General features: G+C 43.7%; 1 protein-coding gene across 3 annotated transcripts; it reads left to right on the plus strand.

Moving 5' to 3' along the window:
* Nucleotides 1-876: 876 nt before the first annotated feature.
* Nucleotides 877-16730, plus strand: NCOA5 (nuclear receptor coactivator 5; the record flags this gene model as incomplete). 3 transcript variants are annotated; one of them, XM_084248228.1, is made up of 7 exons in its annotated part: nucleotides 877-914; nucleotides 8623-8940; nucleotides 10324-10460; nucleotides 11420-11546; nucleotides 13298-13497; nucleotides 15354-15674; nucleotides 16141-16730. In XM_084248228.1, the coding sequence occupies 7 exons, from the start codon at nucleotides 877-879 to the stop codon at nucleotides 16728-16730; spliced, it is 1731 nt and encodes a 576-aa protein (XP_084104354.1). The 3 variants fall into 3 exon arrangements, with proteins under 3 accessions (XP_084104354.1, XP_084104355.1, XP_084104356.1); XM_084248229.1 differs by having other exon boundaries at nucleotides 15354-15697; nucleotides 16141-16188; XM_084248230.1 differs by lacking the exon at nucleotides 877-914 and having other exon boundaries at nucleotides 8631-8764; nucleotides 8908-8940; nucleotides 15354-15697; nucleotides 16141-16188.
* Between the last annotated feature and the right edge of the window lie 953 nt (nucleotides 16731-17683).

The raw sequence follows: 17683 nt of genomic DNA on the forward strand, positions 1-17683 counted from the left end.
ATTGGTACATTTCTATATATACTTCATCTATTCTTATTTCTGTGCATGATGTATTATTTACCTCAGTTTTCACAAAGCAGGTTTGTTTGTTTTTAAGCAAGCGGGTTTTAGTTACACAACTTGTCTTTTCTATACGTGTGTGATTCTACTGCTGCCCCTTTTCTAGTTGTGTATGCCACACTTCTCTCGTGGAAACTTTTGAGGAGTGTTTTATCGCCTAACCCTACTATACTAAATGCCAGTTCTTATTCTTAGGTGATTATCTATGAGGGTTATTGATGCTACTAGCATGCCATATACATTGTCTAGAAAAAAATTCAGTCTCTTTCTTACATCTCATTCTGGAAGACGCTACCCAATGGAATTCAACACAAGCCACACTAAAAGGAGGCCCTGCTTCATGGATTGTCGGAAGTTTTAAGATAACAGAGTCCAGCTATTACTCTTTGTAACATAATATAAAATTATTTGCCTTTGGACTTATTAAAAAAATTCTCTTCCCCTCAAAAAAGAATCTTATAGCTGACTCTTCTAGAATTTAGAAGACAACCTTTTCCCCATTTGGAGGGGACAGGTATTAGGTTTAGGACTTGTTGAAGCATTGACGTTATCAGCTTTTTTTTAATTATGTGTTAGCTAGAAAACTGAGGGACATTCCTTACCCAGCCATACCAATGTACCACCATAATTTAATAAAAATTCCCAAGTGACAGTGTGTCTGCTGAATGGATTTTCTTACACCATCTGGTGTCATTGTAGTTTTTTTGTTGTTGCTTTCATTTGAATGTGCTGATGATCTTGTTTTTATTCCGTAGCATTGAACAGATGGGTTGATTATTCTTTTCAGATATTAATAAGGCAGCGGAAAGAAGAAATATGAATACGGCTCCATCAAGACCCAGCCCCACACGAAGGTAAAGTACCCTGAAGCAGTGAGTTACCTTGGGAGAGTTGGGCTCTGGGGAGTTAAGCCCAACTCCGTACCTCAAGGGTCTTTTCTTCCCCCCAACAAATCAGAAACGCTCAAGCAAACAATAAGAACATGCACCTTGTGTGAAGGGCCTTGCTGCTTTTTAAAAAACATACATCAGGAGATACAGAGGAAGCTTTGTGTTTTCGGTGGCAAACCAGCAAGTTCAGCTTGCAACAAGAGTTGCAGGCAATTGGAAGAGGATAAACCTCTGTCTGTCCCCAGCTCACGTGTCAATGGGAGCCTCCAGAGAGGAGGAGTGCCCCCGGGGTCCCTGGTGTGTGCCATGCTGCACTGCAGCAGGCAGCAGAGATTCGACTCTTCATTCCAAATGGCTGCCGGTCCAGATGTTAACCCAGGTTTATGGAAAGTGCTGCTTGAGAGATTGCTGCTGTGCCTGTACTGCAATCCCTGTTTGCTCGCATGCTTGGGTTACTGTGAAGGGAAATAAAAAGGGCAAAAACACTCCAACTCTCAGAAGTCTCCCTTTTTCTTAGTTTTCCTGAAAATAAAAGGCATTTCCCCAATATATCCTTCCTTCTAGTATACAGGAGTCCTGATGTCTACTCTGCTGATATGCATTAAATCAGCCCCTTCTCTGGCAGAAGAGCCTTATTATTGTTACCATTTACACCAAAAATGAGTGTATGTATCCAGAATGACCCACCAGAGAGCATGCACACAGGGATGCAGTGTGTGCAGTTCTCTGTGGAATGCAAGCAGATATATTTTGTATTTGGTGTCCCTTCGTGGACCCAATGAATAGTATGGATTTTGCCATTGCCCCTAAGTAAAAATGCTAATTTTCCACTGTAAACTACATACCTGGACTACATGATGCAGTAAAACTACATTTTCTATAATAAACTAAGCCCTGCTGAGTATAATGAATTCTGATATGTACTGGTAGCTCCACAGGTCACCTGGGGACATATATCCCCAACTAACTGAGCACTTACACATAATATACAGCTTTCCTGCTTTGGAACAAAAATACTTGTATTTTGTTTACTACTTACAGGAAAGAATGGTTGCTTTTTGTTTGGTATATTTGCCTCCACTTTAATATACGCTACCAGGAATCGATTACACTCATCTGCAGAGTTCAGGCAGAACCTAGGGGCAACGTAATGCTGCTGATTTCAGTGGAATTCTTAGAGCTCTGTACCTGGACAGAGGTGTTGAATATGACACCACAACTACAGCTACACTGTGGCTGTTCAGTGGATGCCCTGGTCATCCATTGCTTCCGCTGCAGAAGTGAGCATATACATTGGCATTCTGTCTGTACTCTCTTAACACCATAAGGAATGCCTGCAGCTTGCAGGTTAATACTGTGTGATTGATTTTGTGTGTACGTGTGAGTATCCTAAAGAACATAAAGGATTCCTACAGGACTCCCACAGTTCCATATTATGTCTGGTTCTGTTACATGCATCTAACCATACTGCAGATGTTGAGCGTCCCATCTGTGTCGCTCCTCATTGCCCCAATAAACATGGAGTGCAGGTGGCTAGAAGCTTGCATCTAATGATCATTAATATGGGACTCCCATTGGAATCTGGTGTTGCCAAATGGTTTGAAAGGAAATACGGTGTGTATCTGGCTTCCAAAGAGCTCTGATATGTGTGTTTGTGAACTAGGTAACTTACCACAAGCTAAGTGGAATTAGTAACTCTAAAGACGGGTGTCTTTATTCCACTAGTAAAATCTTCTCCTATCCCTTCTTCCCCATGATACTTAGAATCTCTGCATAATTATGTATTTCTGCAGGCAAAAAATTAAAAACAGAGGATATTATAGAATACAGAGTAATTCTTATTTGTGCTATATATTGAAAAGAGTATGTCATCCTACTAATTATATTTAAGTAAATACTTTTTAACATTTCCAATTGATTGTAGGTATTTAACATTTGCGATGTTGAAGACATAACCAATTCCTCTCCCCCATTGGAATCTAATATAGCCTTTGCCAAGGCATTAAATTGAAAAGATTCATTTCATCCCAACCTAAATCCAAAATGTCATCATTTTAAAGTAACTTCTTATTTTAATAATAGCCTCCCCACCCTACACCCCCAAAAAAAAAACAGTGTTGGAGAGGACCTTCTACAATACCTTCCTTAGAAATCAGTTCTAAAATTACATTGTTTGGAATGTCGATGGGGCTGTGGCTCCCTCCTTTATTCACAATCAGTAGGACGGACAGTTAGTCAAATTCAAATTACATATCTGTCTTCCCTTTGGTGCTATGTCCCTGACTGTGTCCCCTCAGTGTGTTACTAAACCTGATGACGTTTCATGCAATCATACTTAATATGGTTCAGGGAAGAGGGATGTTCACATTTAGTAAAATCTGTCCTAAACTCCATGTAAAACCTGAGCAGAGAGTCCCAGTTTTTTATTTTAATAACAATAAATTTAAAACCCTAAAGCTAGACAAATTGACCATTGTATTCAAAATATAATACTAACATTTTGATCACTATCCTGATCATGTATTCTCTTAAGAGCAATGAATAGGGCAGAAATAAAATGCAGTAAGTTAACAAAATGGGTAAGTGGTTAGCCTGGAAGGGGTGCCTCATTTTTTGAGAGTGAACACTGGATATCACTCTTTGGTACATGTTTCCAGTCAAAGCCTTAAGACAATTCCACATGTACCGGTGTGTTGACGGCAGTCAAACTGCCTTCATATGACATCCCTAATTGGTTTGTGTGCCCTTGGGTCTTAGGGATGCTTTGTTCAGAGTGAGGGGCGGGGAGGGACTGGCAAATATTTCCCCTAGTTGTATCTCTGTCTTCAGTGCTGCTACTTTTGATAAGAAAAATGTTTTTTAAGCATGCTGGCAAGACCTTTGTAACACCTTGTTTTGCTGGACTATTAACCTTGAGTGTCGAAACACCTAGCTGTCTTTGGGAGCTTTCACAGGATTATCACCTCTTCCTTTGTCTCTGTAAGCCACAGTTCTGGGATTGCTCTCTGTTTGGTAATGTACCTCCCTAATGACTCCCAACTGTCAGTGTGTAATAATGACAACGTTGACCTGACCCAGCACAGGACTCTGCATCAGGGATGCCTGCTCTGGATCAAATTTCAGCCCAGATTCTCATTGTTTAGCCCTCGGACCACTTCACTGGACTCTTAGTGCATTGCATGGTTACCACTGACTCCAGGCAATAGTCCTCGCTGTCTTCAGAGACTGCCGTGATTCTGGGTGTATCTAAGATGTTCTCAATTTCCATCTTCAGTTCAATACTTTGGCATTCCAGGACCTGGAGTATATTCCTCAAAGACATGCCCTCCAAGTATTTGTAGTGAGACTGTATCCGGAACCTCCTCGCACTACCTAAGGAAGACTTGTCTACACGAAAAACTGCAAAGATTCTCCCTGTGTGTCCGTGGAGCATGTTAGGCCTGATATCTTTGTGGTGAAAGTCATCTGAGATTGGCTCATCAGAAATAATCTAGCTGTAGACACATTTCTTACATGACCCAAGATCATTTCTTCATATCCACAGTGTTAATTCCATTGATAACTGCTTGCTCCTTGGGTGTGAGACAGTCCTAGCTCTAGGTGGGCCTCACAATAAGATTCCAGGCCATGATTGCCTCTGCTGTGAAACCACAAGAAGAACCATCAGTTCTCAGCAAGCACCACCTCTGCCAACAGAAAAATCCAATTTGTGCTTGAGAAAATCATCAGTGTGCTTCCTAGGGAGTAGCATGAGCACTTACAAAATCTGAATCTCTGAGGTGTGATTAACTCATTCACCCCATATCCTTCCTGCACCTAATGGCAAATCCTGCTCAAGTCTCATATCCGATACAACAGCATGGTGCCGTCCTAGTGGGAGACCAGCGTCACACCAGACCTTTAGATAACGGTATTTGTGGACAATGTCTATGACAGAACAGAAACACGAAGAACTGGTGAAGGATTTTTTTTTTCCAGGAGCAAAAACAGACTGGCCCTCCCAGGGACAGTATTTCAGCAAACAAAAAGAGATGTTGACAGAAGCAAGTAAAGGACAGGCCTTCTTCCCCAACCTTACTGTATAGCCAAGAACAAAGAACATCCCGTACTTGAGATTTCAGTCTCTTGCTGAAGAGAACCTCGGAATCCATCAGTTTTCTAAGATCATCAACTATCAGTTCTTATTCTGAGGGCTCTCAGATGCTTGGTTCCCTAAATAGCCCTTAGTGCCCAGGAAGAGAAGCAGTTCTGCGAGAAGCAGCGTGTCACCTGCCATCTGGGCCGTGGTTTCCTCCCCTTTACCCACCCCTCCCTTGTGATATGACTTTATTTCTCTCAAAACAAAGAGCATTTGACTTTCTTCCCCTGCTGGATAGATGAGGAATTATAACAGAATTTTAGTAGTGTTTTTCACCTGCTTTCAGTTTGTGAGCTACGTGCTGAAATTTATTTAACCACTGTTCTGTTTCTTCTTAGTCTCTCTAGCGACCTGGTACATGAGGGTACACTGCATTCGGGTCTCCAGTAAATACTTCTGGTGCCTTGGGATGATACTATGAACTTTATTCTCTAGAAACTTCTTTTTAACCCACTTGTTATCTGAGGTCAAGCATCTCATTCAGCAGGCTTCATCCAAGCGATACTCAGAATCCTGCACACTGTGCCACCCTTTGGTTAGCTGGTTCTTGTTTGGAGAAACGTGTTGGGGGCAGCAGCAGAGGCCCATTTATTCTGGGGAGTTCTTTGTTCGGGTCCTAACGTGACCCTTAAGGGTGTTTGTTTTGTTTTTGTCTCCAGATGAACATCAGTATACCATACTGCTCATCTTTTGGAGAAAGGAAAAAAGCTTTTCATTTTAAAGAATTATTATCTTCTCCATTCCTGCTTCCACCACGCCTTTGGTTCCTTCTACATTTTTACACAGAAGGCGGTTGAAGGGGCATTGAGGGAATGGGAGTGCTTGCCTTCTTAAACCAGAAGCATAAACCCAAACTTAGGCGATTCAGGGTTATGGTGAATTTCCAGGGATGGGCTCTGACAAGTGAGTGAGGCATTCTAGTGGATTCAAAAGAATGTGAACCAAATACGACATCTGTAATTATCCTAAGGCAGTGAATAATGTGCTGTGACATGGGGTTCTTATCTGTGTCCTCACCTCTATTTCCACCAGCCCAAGGTTTTGTGTGTGGTCTGTGGTCTGTCAGGTTCATGATCTCTCTCGGCCCTGATTGCCAAGAACACTTGAAATCTGATTCCACTACTAATGACGGCTTCTAACTGCTCCCCAAGGCGGGCTTATCTGCCTGTCATTAATCCAGAAATACTTTACAGTTGTCCTTTCCCATTGGATCTGAGTGTTTACCCACGCTGTATACTAGATCAGATGTTACGTCATGTTAGAAGAATTATATGACCTAATAAGAAAAACTGAACAAAGAAATCTTGGTCAGTCTGTACTTTATTCTAATAAGGAAAGTGATTAGCAGCCCTCATTGAAATCCCTTGGTCTTCTATATCGGGAGTACTTTAGGGCCTTAAAATATACAATGTGGACTTGTCATTGAAGCAGAATTGGCATTTTAAAGAGTGCTGTGATTGTAGATGAGGGTGAGGTAAGGTAAAATGAGAGCTGATGGCATCTGGATGAACGCCTACTGTGTGTAATCTTGGTAGATGACAAAAGTATAAACAAAACATGGTGCCTGCACTTGAGAGGCTTGTAGTTTAGTTGAATAACTCATTAAACATTTCCTGATACTCTGCTGTGTCATAGGGAGAAAAAGCTTTCAGGAGGTCTTTTTGGTAGGAAAGTCTTGTAAGCAGATAGCTATGGAACAGTGTGATAAGTGCCATAATAGAAATATATGCAGGAGCAAGATTCATTCCAAATACTCAAGGAACATCTACCTTGTGCCAGATGTTATTAAACCCACAGAGTAGGTTTACACTGGAGAGTTCAACTGTCCTTGCCTTCGTGCACTTGCAGCCTAGTGAGACAGACAGCCATTAAGCAAATATGTCAAATCGTAAATAACAAGTAAAAATAGTGAGATGCTAGGAGAGATTGTGGTCAGGAGTTAGGGACAGAAGGTAAATGTTAAACTAGCAAAATCAGGGGTTAGGAGATACTTTTGCTGAGAGCTGGAAAATGAGTAGAAGCATCAGGAAATACTGTGGTTGATAGCTAAAAAGACCAGTATAGAAAGAGAAGTGAACTTGGAAGAGGTCATTGGGGAAAATAGGACCCCAATTTTTTTTTTAATATGGGCAAGATTAATACTAATTTCAGAGAAAAACAATGTGGAAATATAATTGGATGAGTGGGTGGAGCTTTAAGGCAAAAGTGACATCTAATTTACTGGCTGAGTGAGTGAATGTGCTATTTATTGAGGTGGAAAGGACTAGAGGTAGAACATTTGTTGGGAATGATCATGGTCCAGGGCACGTTTTATGGAGGAGGTAATCTTTAAAGTGGGTGAAACAAGAAGACATTTTAAATAGTAGATTGAGCTGAGCAGTAGAAGTAGTACTCAAAAGAAGAGAGATCAGCAGTTACTAGGGAAATTAGAGAATATTTTTTAGAAACCACAGGACATGAACTTGCTTGTGAGGATTGGGTAATAGTTGCATTAATGCAAGAAAAGTATCCCAAGAGGAAAAACCATGTGAACAGAAACAGTGAAACAAACATGTCGCGTGAGCTAAGTCATAAAAACAGCCTAAGTAGAACTGAGGTAGAATCAAGAAGTGGGAGAAAGATAATGGTTGGGGAAGGATCAGACTTGTTAAATACAGGTGCCCGGAAGCATGATGGCCAGGTTGTGATTGGTAATAGGTGGGAATTAGTGTGGCTAATCTGGTATTTATGTGTTGAGTTCTTTGAAATCTGGAAAGACTGGCTTTTGTTTTTTTTTTGGAAACTTGGTGACAACACAGAAATAAGGGTTTGAGTTGAACTTAATATATCCATAAGAAAAATGAACAGGATTCAAGTGACTTAATGGGGACAGGGAAGGAAAAACCAAAAGTTAATTTTTTTTTTTTTAACTTAAACCTTGGTAACTGGGAAGATGATTATTAGCAGAAGTGAAAAAAAGTCCAGAATAAGACTGAGTGAATTATATATAAAAAGTTTAATTTGAAAAATGTTGGGAGGGGCCTCCCTGATGGCACAAGGGATTAAATAACATGTCAGCACTAAGAAGCTATCAACGGCCACTACAGCACAAATTTGATCCCCGGCCAGGGAGGTGACCCACATGGCGCAGCAGACCTCTCCTGACTTGCCCACTGCTCCCCTCAGCAGTGTATTTCAGTCTGCCTGTTCTGTTCCCCACTCTGCCTCTGGTGAATCTTCTCACACACACCCCAAACCTCTGGACCCCTCACCTCCCCTCCCCCGCACCCCAGCTCTGTATGCATAAATAAATAAATTTTTTTAAAAAAAAAATGTTGGGAATGGATTTTTAATGGGTGGAATCTCTCATGAAGCAGTCTTTATTTGCTGACCAGATGGGTGACTCTTCTTAAAATTTTTAGTCATGTTCTCACTGTTTGACTGCTATATTTTAGTGAAAAACACTTGGAGGGTGGGGGCTTCCTCCAATAAAGAGCTGAAAGGTTGGCTACCTTCAATTTCTCTGTCTCAGCATTTTCTTGCTCCCTCCCGCAGAGATCCGTATGGCTTTGGAGATGGACGAGATACAAGACGTGATCGATCCCCCATTCGAGGAAGCCCAAGAAGAGAGCCCAGGGATGGCAGAAATGGCCGGGATAGCAGAGACATGCGAGACCCCCGAGACCTGCGGGACCACAGAGATAGCAGAGACATTCGGGATCACAGAGACAGCAGGAGTATGCGCGATGCTCGGGACATGAGGGATCTCAGAGACTTTCGTGATCTAAGAGACTCTAGGGATTTTCGAGATCACCGGGAACCCATGTATGACAGATACAGAGATATGAGGGACTCCCGAGATCCCATGTACAGGTGCAGTAAACAGCTCCTCTGCTTTCTTGCTCTAACAGTTTTTCTTAAGTGTGCGCTGCTGAATTAATTGAATGCTCTGTAAGGTCAGGACTGTTCAGCCTTCTATTTCCAGTGTCAAATGGTAGGTGATGTGCTGCTCAATAAATATTTGCTGAACATGTGAATGATTGATGAACTATACTTAGTGAATCTGGATATCTGTGGCCTATGAAACTTCATGCAAATGGCAAAATAGACAGAGTACAGATTGTTTGGGTAGTACAAAAGCACAGGGAGCATGTGTAAATGGCCAGTGAATACATGCAAAGATGCTCAACATCACTAGTCATTGGGAAAATGCAGTCAAAGCCACAGTGAGATACCAGGTCATACCTGCGAAGATAGCTATAATAGTTTATTTTTTAAAAAACCCAAGTGTTGGCAAGTTGTGGAGAAATTGGGACTCTCATATGTTACTGGCGGGGCTCTAAAAATGGTGTGACCACTGTGAGAAGTGGTTTGGTAGTTCCTCATAAGGCTAAACATAGAATTACTGGGACTCATCAATTCCACTCCTGAGTATATGCTCATAAGAACGGAAAAGAGGGAGTCAAACAGATACTTGTGCATAAATATGCAGAGCAGCACTATTCACAAAAGGTGGACACACCCCAAATATCCGTAGATATATGGGTATTTTTTTTAATGTGCTATAACCACACAATAGAATGTTTCAACCATAAAAAGGAAGCCAGTTCTGACACATGCTATAACATGGATGAACCTTGAGAACATTCCACTGAGAGAAGTAAACCAAACGTAATGCTTCCACCTACTTGAAGTATCTAAAAAAGACAAATTCATAAAGACTTAAAGTTACTAGAAGTTACAGGAATGGGGCATGAAGAGATTTTGCCTAATGGGTACAAGAATGTTCTGTTCAGGGTGATGAAAACATATATATATATTATGACATGTATGTATAAATTATGTAAAATACATGTTGGTTTTAACCACATTTTTTTAAAGTGGAAGGGGTGGGGGCGGGTGGAGGGGCCGTGGATAGATTCCTCAAAAGTCTTACCAGTAATTACTACCAGTTATTTCACATCTGCTTTATGCCAGGGACTATGCCTGAACTTTCCGTACCCCCTCCCTGGACATCCTTGCATGACAGGTTAACCTAGGTGGAGCTGTGGAAATGATAAGCAGCAAGTCCCAAACCTGATTAATTGAATCGAAGTCTTGTGGCTTACTAATGTGACATCCTCACGGAATACTGGGACTGGGGAAATTCTCGGATTTTTGCAGAATAGCATAGTTTTAACTTTATGCAAATTTGTTTAACTTTTTTTTTTTTTTCCGGGAAGAGGAAAACTTTATTAAATTTGTTTAACTTTTCAGGAGAGAAGGCTCATATGACCGATACCTACGAATGGATGATTATTGCAGGAGAAAGGATGACTCTTACTTTGATCGTTACAGAGATAGCTTTGATGGCCGAGGCCCTCCAGGCCCAGAAAGTCAGTCTCGAGCAAAAGGTAAAGTAGCAGAAATGGTTTATCCTTATTCATGGTAGAACACTTTACAAAAGAAAGAGGAAATTAATGATCAACGGAAAAGGTATTAAACAATTCACAAAATGAAGAAATACAAATATTAATGTGTAGAGAATATTCAGCTTAAAATTAGTTTTTAAAATACAAATTGGTATTATCATCTGGTTCAGTCATCTAGTAAGAAGAAACAAATAGGAAGTTCCAGCAGTAAGAAATGAATAAAAGATTGAAGAGTTTAGGTGCTTGCTTTTTGCCCATGACTAAACCACAGCATTCCCTATGTGACATGCGGAGTTTTTGTTTCTTCTGGTTTTTACCTAACAGCATCTCTTCTTTAGGTAAAGACAAACATTTTTTTAAATCCTGGTTTTTCTCAGTTCATCTTTTAAGATTTTAAAATCACTTTATATGTGGCCATTGAGTTAAGAATCTCATTTTTAATTTGTTGTAAAACTTTACTATCTGATTTTTTTCCAAAGTAAAGCAGATTACAAGTACCTATCAATAAGGATCTTAAATAGCTGTCCCAACATTGTAAATTAGAATAATAATGAAATACCAACTTCTGCCAGTGAAGTTGGTGGGAATTTTTTTAAACGGTAGTACCTAATGCTACCTAAGATGTGGAGAAATAGCACTAGGTAATCCACCCCTGTGGAGAGATAACTAATAATAACATTTCTAGAGGGCAGTCTGGCAGTATGTATCTGGTGAAACATTAAAACACCCTTAGCATGCCCTTTAATCCAACCATTCTGTGTTGATATATTTGTAATAGTAAAAAATTATAATCCTGGTTGTTTTTAGGAGGTAGTCCAGAGAATTCAGTGTATGTGTTACGACCTTTACCTACAAGTAGTTCAGTTAGAAGTGAGGCCTGTGACTTATTTTTATAGAAAGACAGAGTCCATATTTCAGTTTTCCCTGGTGGTATCTTGCAGAGCGTTTGAAACGTGAGGAACGGCGTAGAGAAGAGCTTTATCGTCAATATTTTGAGGAAATCCAGAGACGCTTTGATGCTGAGAGGCCTGTTGATTGTTCTGTGATTGTGGTCAACAAGCAGACTAAGTAAGAACCCTTTGCTATTTCTCCTGAGTAAGGAGAAGGATCAGAAAAGAAATTCAGGCTCCCTCTTGGCATCTCTGCCCACTGAACTTGGGCTGTGTATTCTGGCATTGCCGTGCTATGCTGGCCAGAGTTCTTTCGGTTGTAGGTGATAGAAAGCCCTTTGCAAACTGGATTAGCCTCCGGAGGGGAATTCTTAGCTTATTGACTAGGACGTTCAGGCATGCATTGTCAGACAGGCTTTCTGTTTGAAAAGGCAGAATGGCATTGGTCATAGACATGTATCTTCTTAACAAACCCAGTGGGACGAGACCTTCACTTTCCCAGCGCGTCTACCTAAAGTCTTGGAATTGTTTCTCATAAGACCGGCCTGGCTCGCTTTCCCATCCCTGAACCAGTTACCATAGCTATAGTGCTGGGATTGTCTGTTTGGCCAGAGCTAGGTCATGTGCCCATCCCTGAAGTTAAAGGTGGGATTGCGCGTGTAGACAGAGCCAGGTGGACTGAATGAGGGGAGAAGTGCCTTCCCAAAGGAAAATCACAGAAATTTAGGCTGGTCGGACAAAGTAATAGAAGCCACCTTCATGGGATACCCTGAATCCCCCAATCCTTTGGGAGGTATATGTGTCTACATCTGTCACTCAAGAACCAAGCCTTCTTTGTGACATGCCATGGCCAGAAGGACTGTTAGGTGGCCATGCTAGTGAAGCCAGGGTTCCCAGTGCCATTTGATTGCACCTCTCTTTTACATTCTTTCCTGGAAGAGGAAAGCCAGTTGCAGGATTGACAGTACCTATGTTCCCTCTCCCCAGGTGGTCCGTAAATAACTTCATGTATTTTCTAGCAGTTTGGGGTCAAAGAGCTAATTTCAAGGCAGAGACTGGGGAAATACGTGTTGAGAAACCAAACAGCAGGCAGAGTTCACAGACTCTGGGTTACCTTGAGAGATTGGTGATATTTTAACTGCAGACTCAGGCTTTTGTTTTTGTGGGGTGTTTTTTTTTTTTTTTTTTTTTTGACACATGTTAATAGCCATCATTATTTGAGCACTTCCTTTGTACTACCCCATGCTGAGGGTTTTACTTAAATTGTTTTTGATCTTCACAATAATCATGTTACATATGTATTCGTCCAGCAAATTTTTATATGTATGGCATATGCTGGGAAGTGGGGCAGTAATGCTAAGCAAATGCATGGCCCCTCCACACCCTAGTTGGTAGATGACCAAAATAAATGTATTGGTGATAAGTCCTATGAGAAGAACTATGTCAAGACTCTTAATTCAGATCGAAGAAAAGGTCAAGGAAATGACATACAAACTGAGCCATATTATTCCTGTTTTATTGGTAAAGAAACTGAGGTTTATAAGAGGTAAAAGGACTTACTTAAAGCTTCACAACTTTGCAAGTAAATGTAAGAAGCAGGCTGCAAACCCGTCTTTCAGCATTGAAGCCCATCCTTTCCCAATTATGTTATGTACCCTTCCCCCACCACCACCACACACACACAGATAATGTGCCACCAGTTCTTAGGCAATCAAAAGAAGGACCCAAGTTCCAAATACTGTGCTACTGGTGACTTTGTGACCTACCTGAGCCTGTGTAAAGAGGAGTTAGTCAAGATCCTTGGAGCCTGAAGAGGGCACGAGAAATTTGAACTTGGGCAGAAAGATTTGAAAATGCCATAGGAGCATGATAGCGTACAGGCTAGGTATCGGTCAAAGGGTCTCACCTGGATGCTGTTTATTTCTACAGAGATTATGCTGAATCTGTGGGGCGGAAGGTGCGAGACCTAGGCATGGTAGTGGACTTGATCTTCCTCAACACAGAAGTGTCATTGTCACAAGCCTTGGAAGATGTTAGCAGAGGAGGGTCTCCTTTTGCTATTGTCATCACCCAGCAACACCAGATTCACCGCTCCTGTACAGTCAACATCATGTTTGGGACCCCACAAGGTACAGAGGCCCACGTGGGTCAGAATTGCAGAGGTGGTCCCTAGTCCATTAACTCTTTTATGCCTTCCTCAGCTGAAACATGGTAGGGTTCTTTTATAAGTACGCCCATTATCTTTAACTGTGACTATGCTGTTTCCAGAAAAACAGCAAACAGCCTAGTTTCTCTAGTGGGATACTTTTTTATTTTTTTTATTTTTTTTAAAGATTTACTTATTTATTTATACAAGCACTGGGTACAGTCAGAAGCGCGGGAGGGTGAGAGAATTTACCAGAGACAGAGCAGGGAGCAGAACAGGCAGATGGACGAAGTACACTGCTGTGGGGAGCAGCGGGCGGCAGGAGAGGTCTGTGCACCTTGTGGGACCCTCCTCCGGTGGCCGGGGATCAAACCGGCGCTGCAGAGGCTGCAGGCAGCTTCGCAGCCCAGCGCTCAACCGCTGCGCCACCAGGGAGGCCCCGGGATACTTTTTTAAAAAGACATCCATCTTGGTTATTAGGGAGCCAGCAATACTACTCCACCCAACACCAGAATTCAGTATCCAAGTCTTACACAAGGAATCAAAATTCAGTACCCAAATTTTACATAGTCTTCTGTAGTTGTTTATTCATCTGATACTCTTTCATGGGATACAGTTCTGGGCCAGCTACATATTAGACATCATATTTAGCCATCAGATAAATTCGATGGTATACTGGCAGATGTCTGATAACCTGTGGCCGGGCGGGGGTGGGGGGATCAATACTTCCACTGTGTCTTATTTCTCACCACCACTGTGAGGCAGCTTCAGGAGGGAGGGTTAGAGAAGAGATGTATGAGTGGTCTTTGCTGGTGAGAGCTGGCTCATCAGACCTATGGCACATACAGCACTAAATATGATAAAAGCGGGGCCTCCCCGGTGGCGCAGCGGTTGAGCGCTAGGTTGCGAAGCTGCCCGCAGCCTCTGCGGCGCCGGTTCGATCCCCGGCTGCTCCCCGGCCACCAGAGGAGGATCCCACATGGCGCGCAGACCTCTCCTGCCGCCCGCTGCTCCCCTCAGCAGTGTACTTCGGTCCTTCTGCCTGCTCTGCTCCCTGCTCTGGCTCTGGTGAATTCTCTCACCCTCCCGCGCTTCTGACTGTACCCAGTGCATGTATAAACGAAACAAACGAACAAACAAACAAACAAATAAAACATGCCTCTATAAAAAAAAAAGAAAAAAAATAAATAAATATGATAAAAGCCTTGTTTTCACCAAACTTTCTGGGGGGGGGGGGGAGAATACATCAGGCGATAGGATACTGTTTATAAGTATGCCAGAGAAGTGAGCAGAGGAGCTGTGAACAGGAGCGAGGCCCAGGGTGGTACAAGTACTGAGCAGTTGTAAATCATGTTCCCCAAAGGTAAGGGTAGAAGGTTGTATAGGGTCACAGTTTGATCTTCATCCATGACCTTTGAACTGATGAATAAAAAAAGCAGTAGGCCAGCTCTATCCTGAGGTGCACAGTGGAGAGCAGGCTTTACAGAAGAGCGCTTCAGCCCCCTGCAGCCTACCTCCTATGGTCAGTCCCCACGTGATATTTGTGAATCTGTGGGGAACTGTCATGCCTCTTTGGTTTTTACTATAAGTCTGTGATCTCGGAATTCCCCAGAGAACCAGCTGTACAAAGGTTCATGTTCCTCGCCAGAGAGATCCTGTCACCTGTTTTCCCACCCTTCCTCCTGCCCCTCCTGCCCCTCCCGAGCTTCCATCCCAAGAGTCCTTTCACTAAAATGGTTTTCTTTTTGGTTTGAGATTAGGAAAGGCTTGGTGTAAGTCCAGCAGGTGGGCACTCAGATCTGTCATGGGAGAAATAACTCGCGTCATTCCCTCCTGCAGAGCATCGCAACATGCCCCAGGCAGACGCCATGGTGCTAGTGGCCAGAAATTATGAGCGATATAAGAACGAGTGCCGGGAAAAGGAACGTGAGGAGATTGCCAGACAGGCAGCCAAAATGGCTGATGAAACCATCCTACAGGAAAGAGAACGAGGCGGCCCTGAGGAAGGGGTGCGTGGGGGGCACCCTCCAGCCATCCAGAGCCTCATCAACCTGCTGGCAGACAACAGGTACCTCACTGCTGAAGAGACTGACAAGATCATCAACTACCTGCGAGAGCGGAAGGAGCGGCTTATGAGGAGCAGCACCGACTCTCTGCCTGGTGAGCTACGTGGCAGGGCCGAGGTGAAGTTCTGACTCTGCATTTCTCTAATCCCCAGGCTCTGTGGGGAGGGTGGCAGCCCAGGGCTCCCTGGGGTGGGTAAGGGAAATGAGCCTGTCCTTGGGCTCTCCCCCGGGCCATCCGCGGTGATGCAATGATAATTTAAGATTTGGGTGCTGAATTCTGGTCCCAGTAGTTAATAGGGTGGTGGGTGAACTGGTATAGCTGGCTCCCTAGTAACTAAAATGGATGTTCTTTTTTTTTAAAGTAGTTCTCTGGGGAAACCAGGCTGTTTGCTGAAAACAGCCTATGCCATGAGGTGGCCTGGCCCCTTGGGGAAATTGATGTTCTAGTCTGTGTACTGTGTGATTGATGTGATCAGTGATTGCTGTTCTTCCCTGGGCTGCTAAGCCTCCTGCCAGTGGGGGGTACTTTGAACCAGATACCTCCTCCTTCTGTCTCCTAGGCCCGATTTCCCGCCAACCACTCGGGGCGACCTCGGGTGCCTCGCTGAAGACACAGCCAAGTTCTCAATCGCTCCCCAGCGGCCAAGTGCTCCCCTCTGCTACACCCACTCCAGCTGCACCCCCCACCTCCCAGCAAGAGCTTCAGGCCAAAATCCTCAGCCTCTTCAATAGTGGCGCGGTTACGGCCAATAGCAGCTCTACATCCCCCTCAGTTGCTGCCGGAAACACCCAGAACCAGAATTTTTCCACAGCAGCGAACAGCCAGCCTCAACAAAGATCACAGGCCTCTGGCAATCAGCCTCCAAACATTTTGGGACAGGCAGGATCTGCTCGGAACATGGGCCCCAGGCCTGGGGCTCCTTCCCAAGGGCTCTTTGGCCAGCCTTCCAGTCGCCTGGCACCTGCCAGCAGTATGGCTAGCCAGAGGCCCGTGTCTTCCACAGGTATCAACTTTGACAATCCAAGTGTACAGAAGGCTCTGGACACCCTGATCCAGAGTGGCCCTGCTCTCTCCCACCTGGTTAGCCAGACCACAGCACAGGTGGGGCGGCCCCAGGCCCCCATGGGATCTTACCAGAGGCATTACTGAGGCTAAATCTCTCAACTCCTCCCAGATCCCTCATCCCCTGGCCTCCTCCCACTCACTGCGTTCTAGATAGAGTTATTTGGAGGATGTTCTTTGCGCCTGTCCAGGTCCACATCAAATGTCGTAAGTTTCTACCACCTGCTCTCCTGCCCAAGGCTGTGTTGCTTATTCGAGTCAGAGTTTATACTGCATTTGGGGGGTCTTTTTTTTTTTTCTTTTTTTATAGAAAATTATCTCTGGGGTCATTGGGCACTGTAAGTGTCTGGGCTCTGTCCGTTTTTCTTCAGTTTCTCTGTTGATCTGGGGAGAGAAGCCAGGCCCTCAGTGCTTGAGTCTGCAGTGGCATTTTCACGTCAGCACTGCCTTTGTTCATCTTGGACCCACCAAGGCGTTCCAGCCTCACGCAGCCTGGTGTTCTGCCTGAGGACGCAAGGAGCAGACAGCCCGTCACGGGGCCCATTGCTCTGGGACTTCTGCTTGTGGATTCGAGAATCGGCTGCTCCCGAGCTGTTGAGGAGTGGCTGTGGCAGCCGCAACACAGGCGCTTTGCTGCCTGACCCGGGGTTTTGTTTTTTTTTTTTCTTTTTTTTCTCTCTTCCCCATTTCATTGGAGGCTCTCCGGTGGAAAGAACTGCTCCAGTCACCAGCAGTTTGACCAGACCTGTGGAGCTGGGCCCAGCACTGAACCCCCCTTAACACTTCTGTCACCATCTCCCTCTCCAGTGGTAGTTTCTTGGAGTTGGTTCTCAGAAGGCAGCTCTGGACTCTGGCAGTGAACACCCGCTTCAGTGACTGTTTTGAGCATTTGGCTCAAAAATCAGGCTCTTGTTTTCACCTAGAATCTTAATTTTGTTTTCTGAGCAGCAGGAGGTAGAGACCATTTTGATGTCAGGCTTCTGGTAGCTGGACGTGTTCTCGATGCAGGCGGCTGTTCTTAACTTTTGAGCCGGAATGAA

This window comes from Talpa europaea, assembly GCF_964194135.1.
Source record: "Talpa europaea genome assembly, chromosome: 11".
Taxonomy (NCBI): Eukaryota; Metazoa; Chordata; class Mammalia; order Eulipotyphla; family Talpidae; genus Talpa; species Talpa europaea.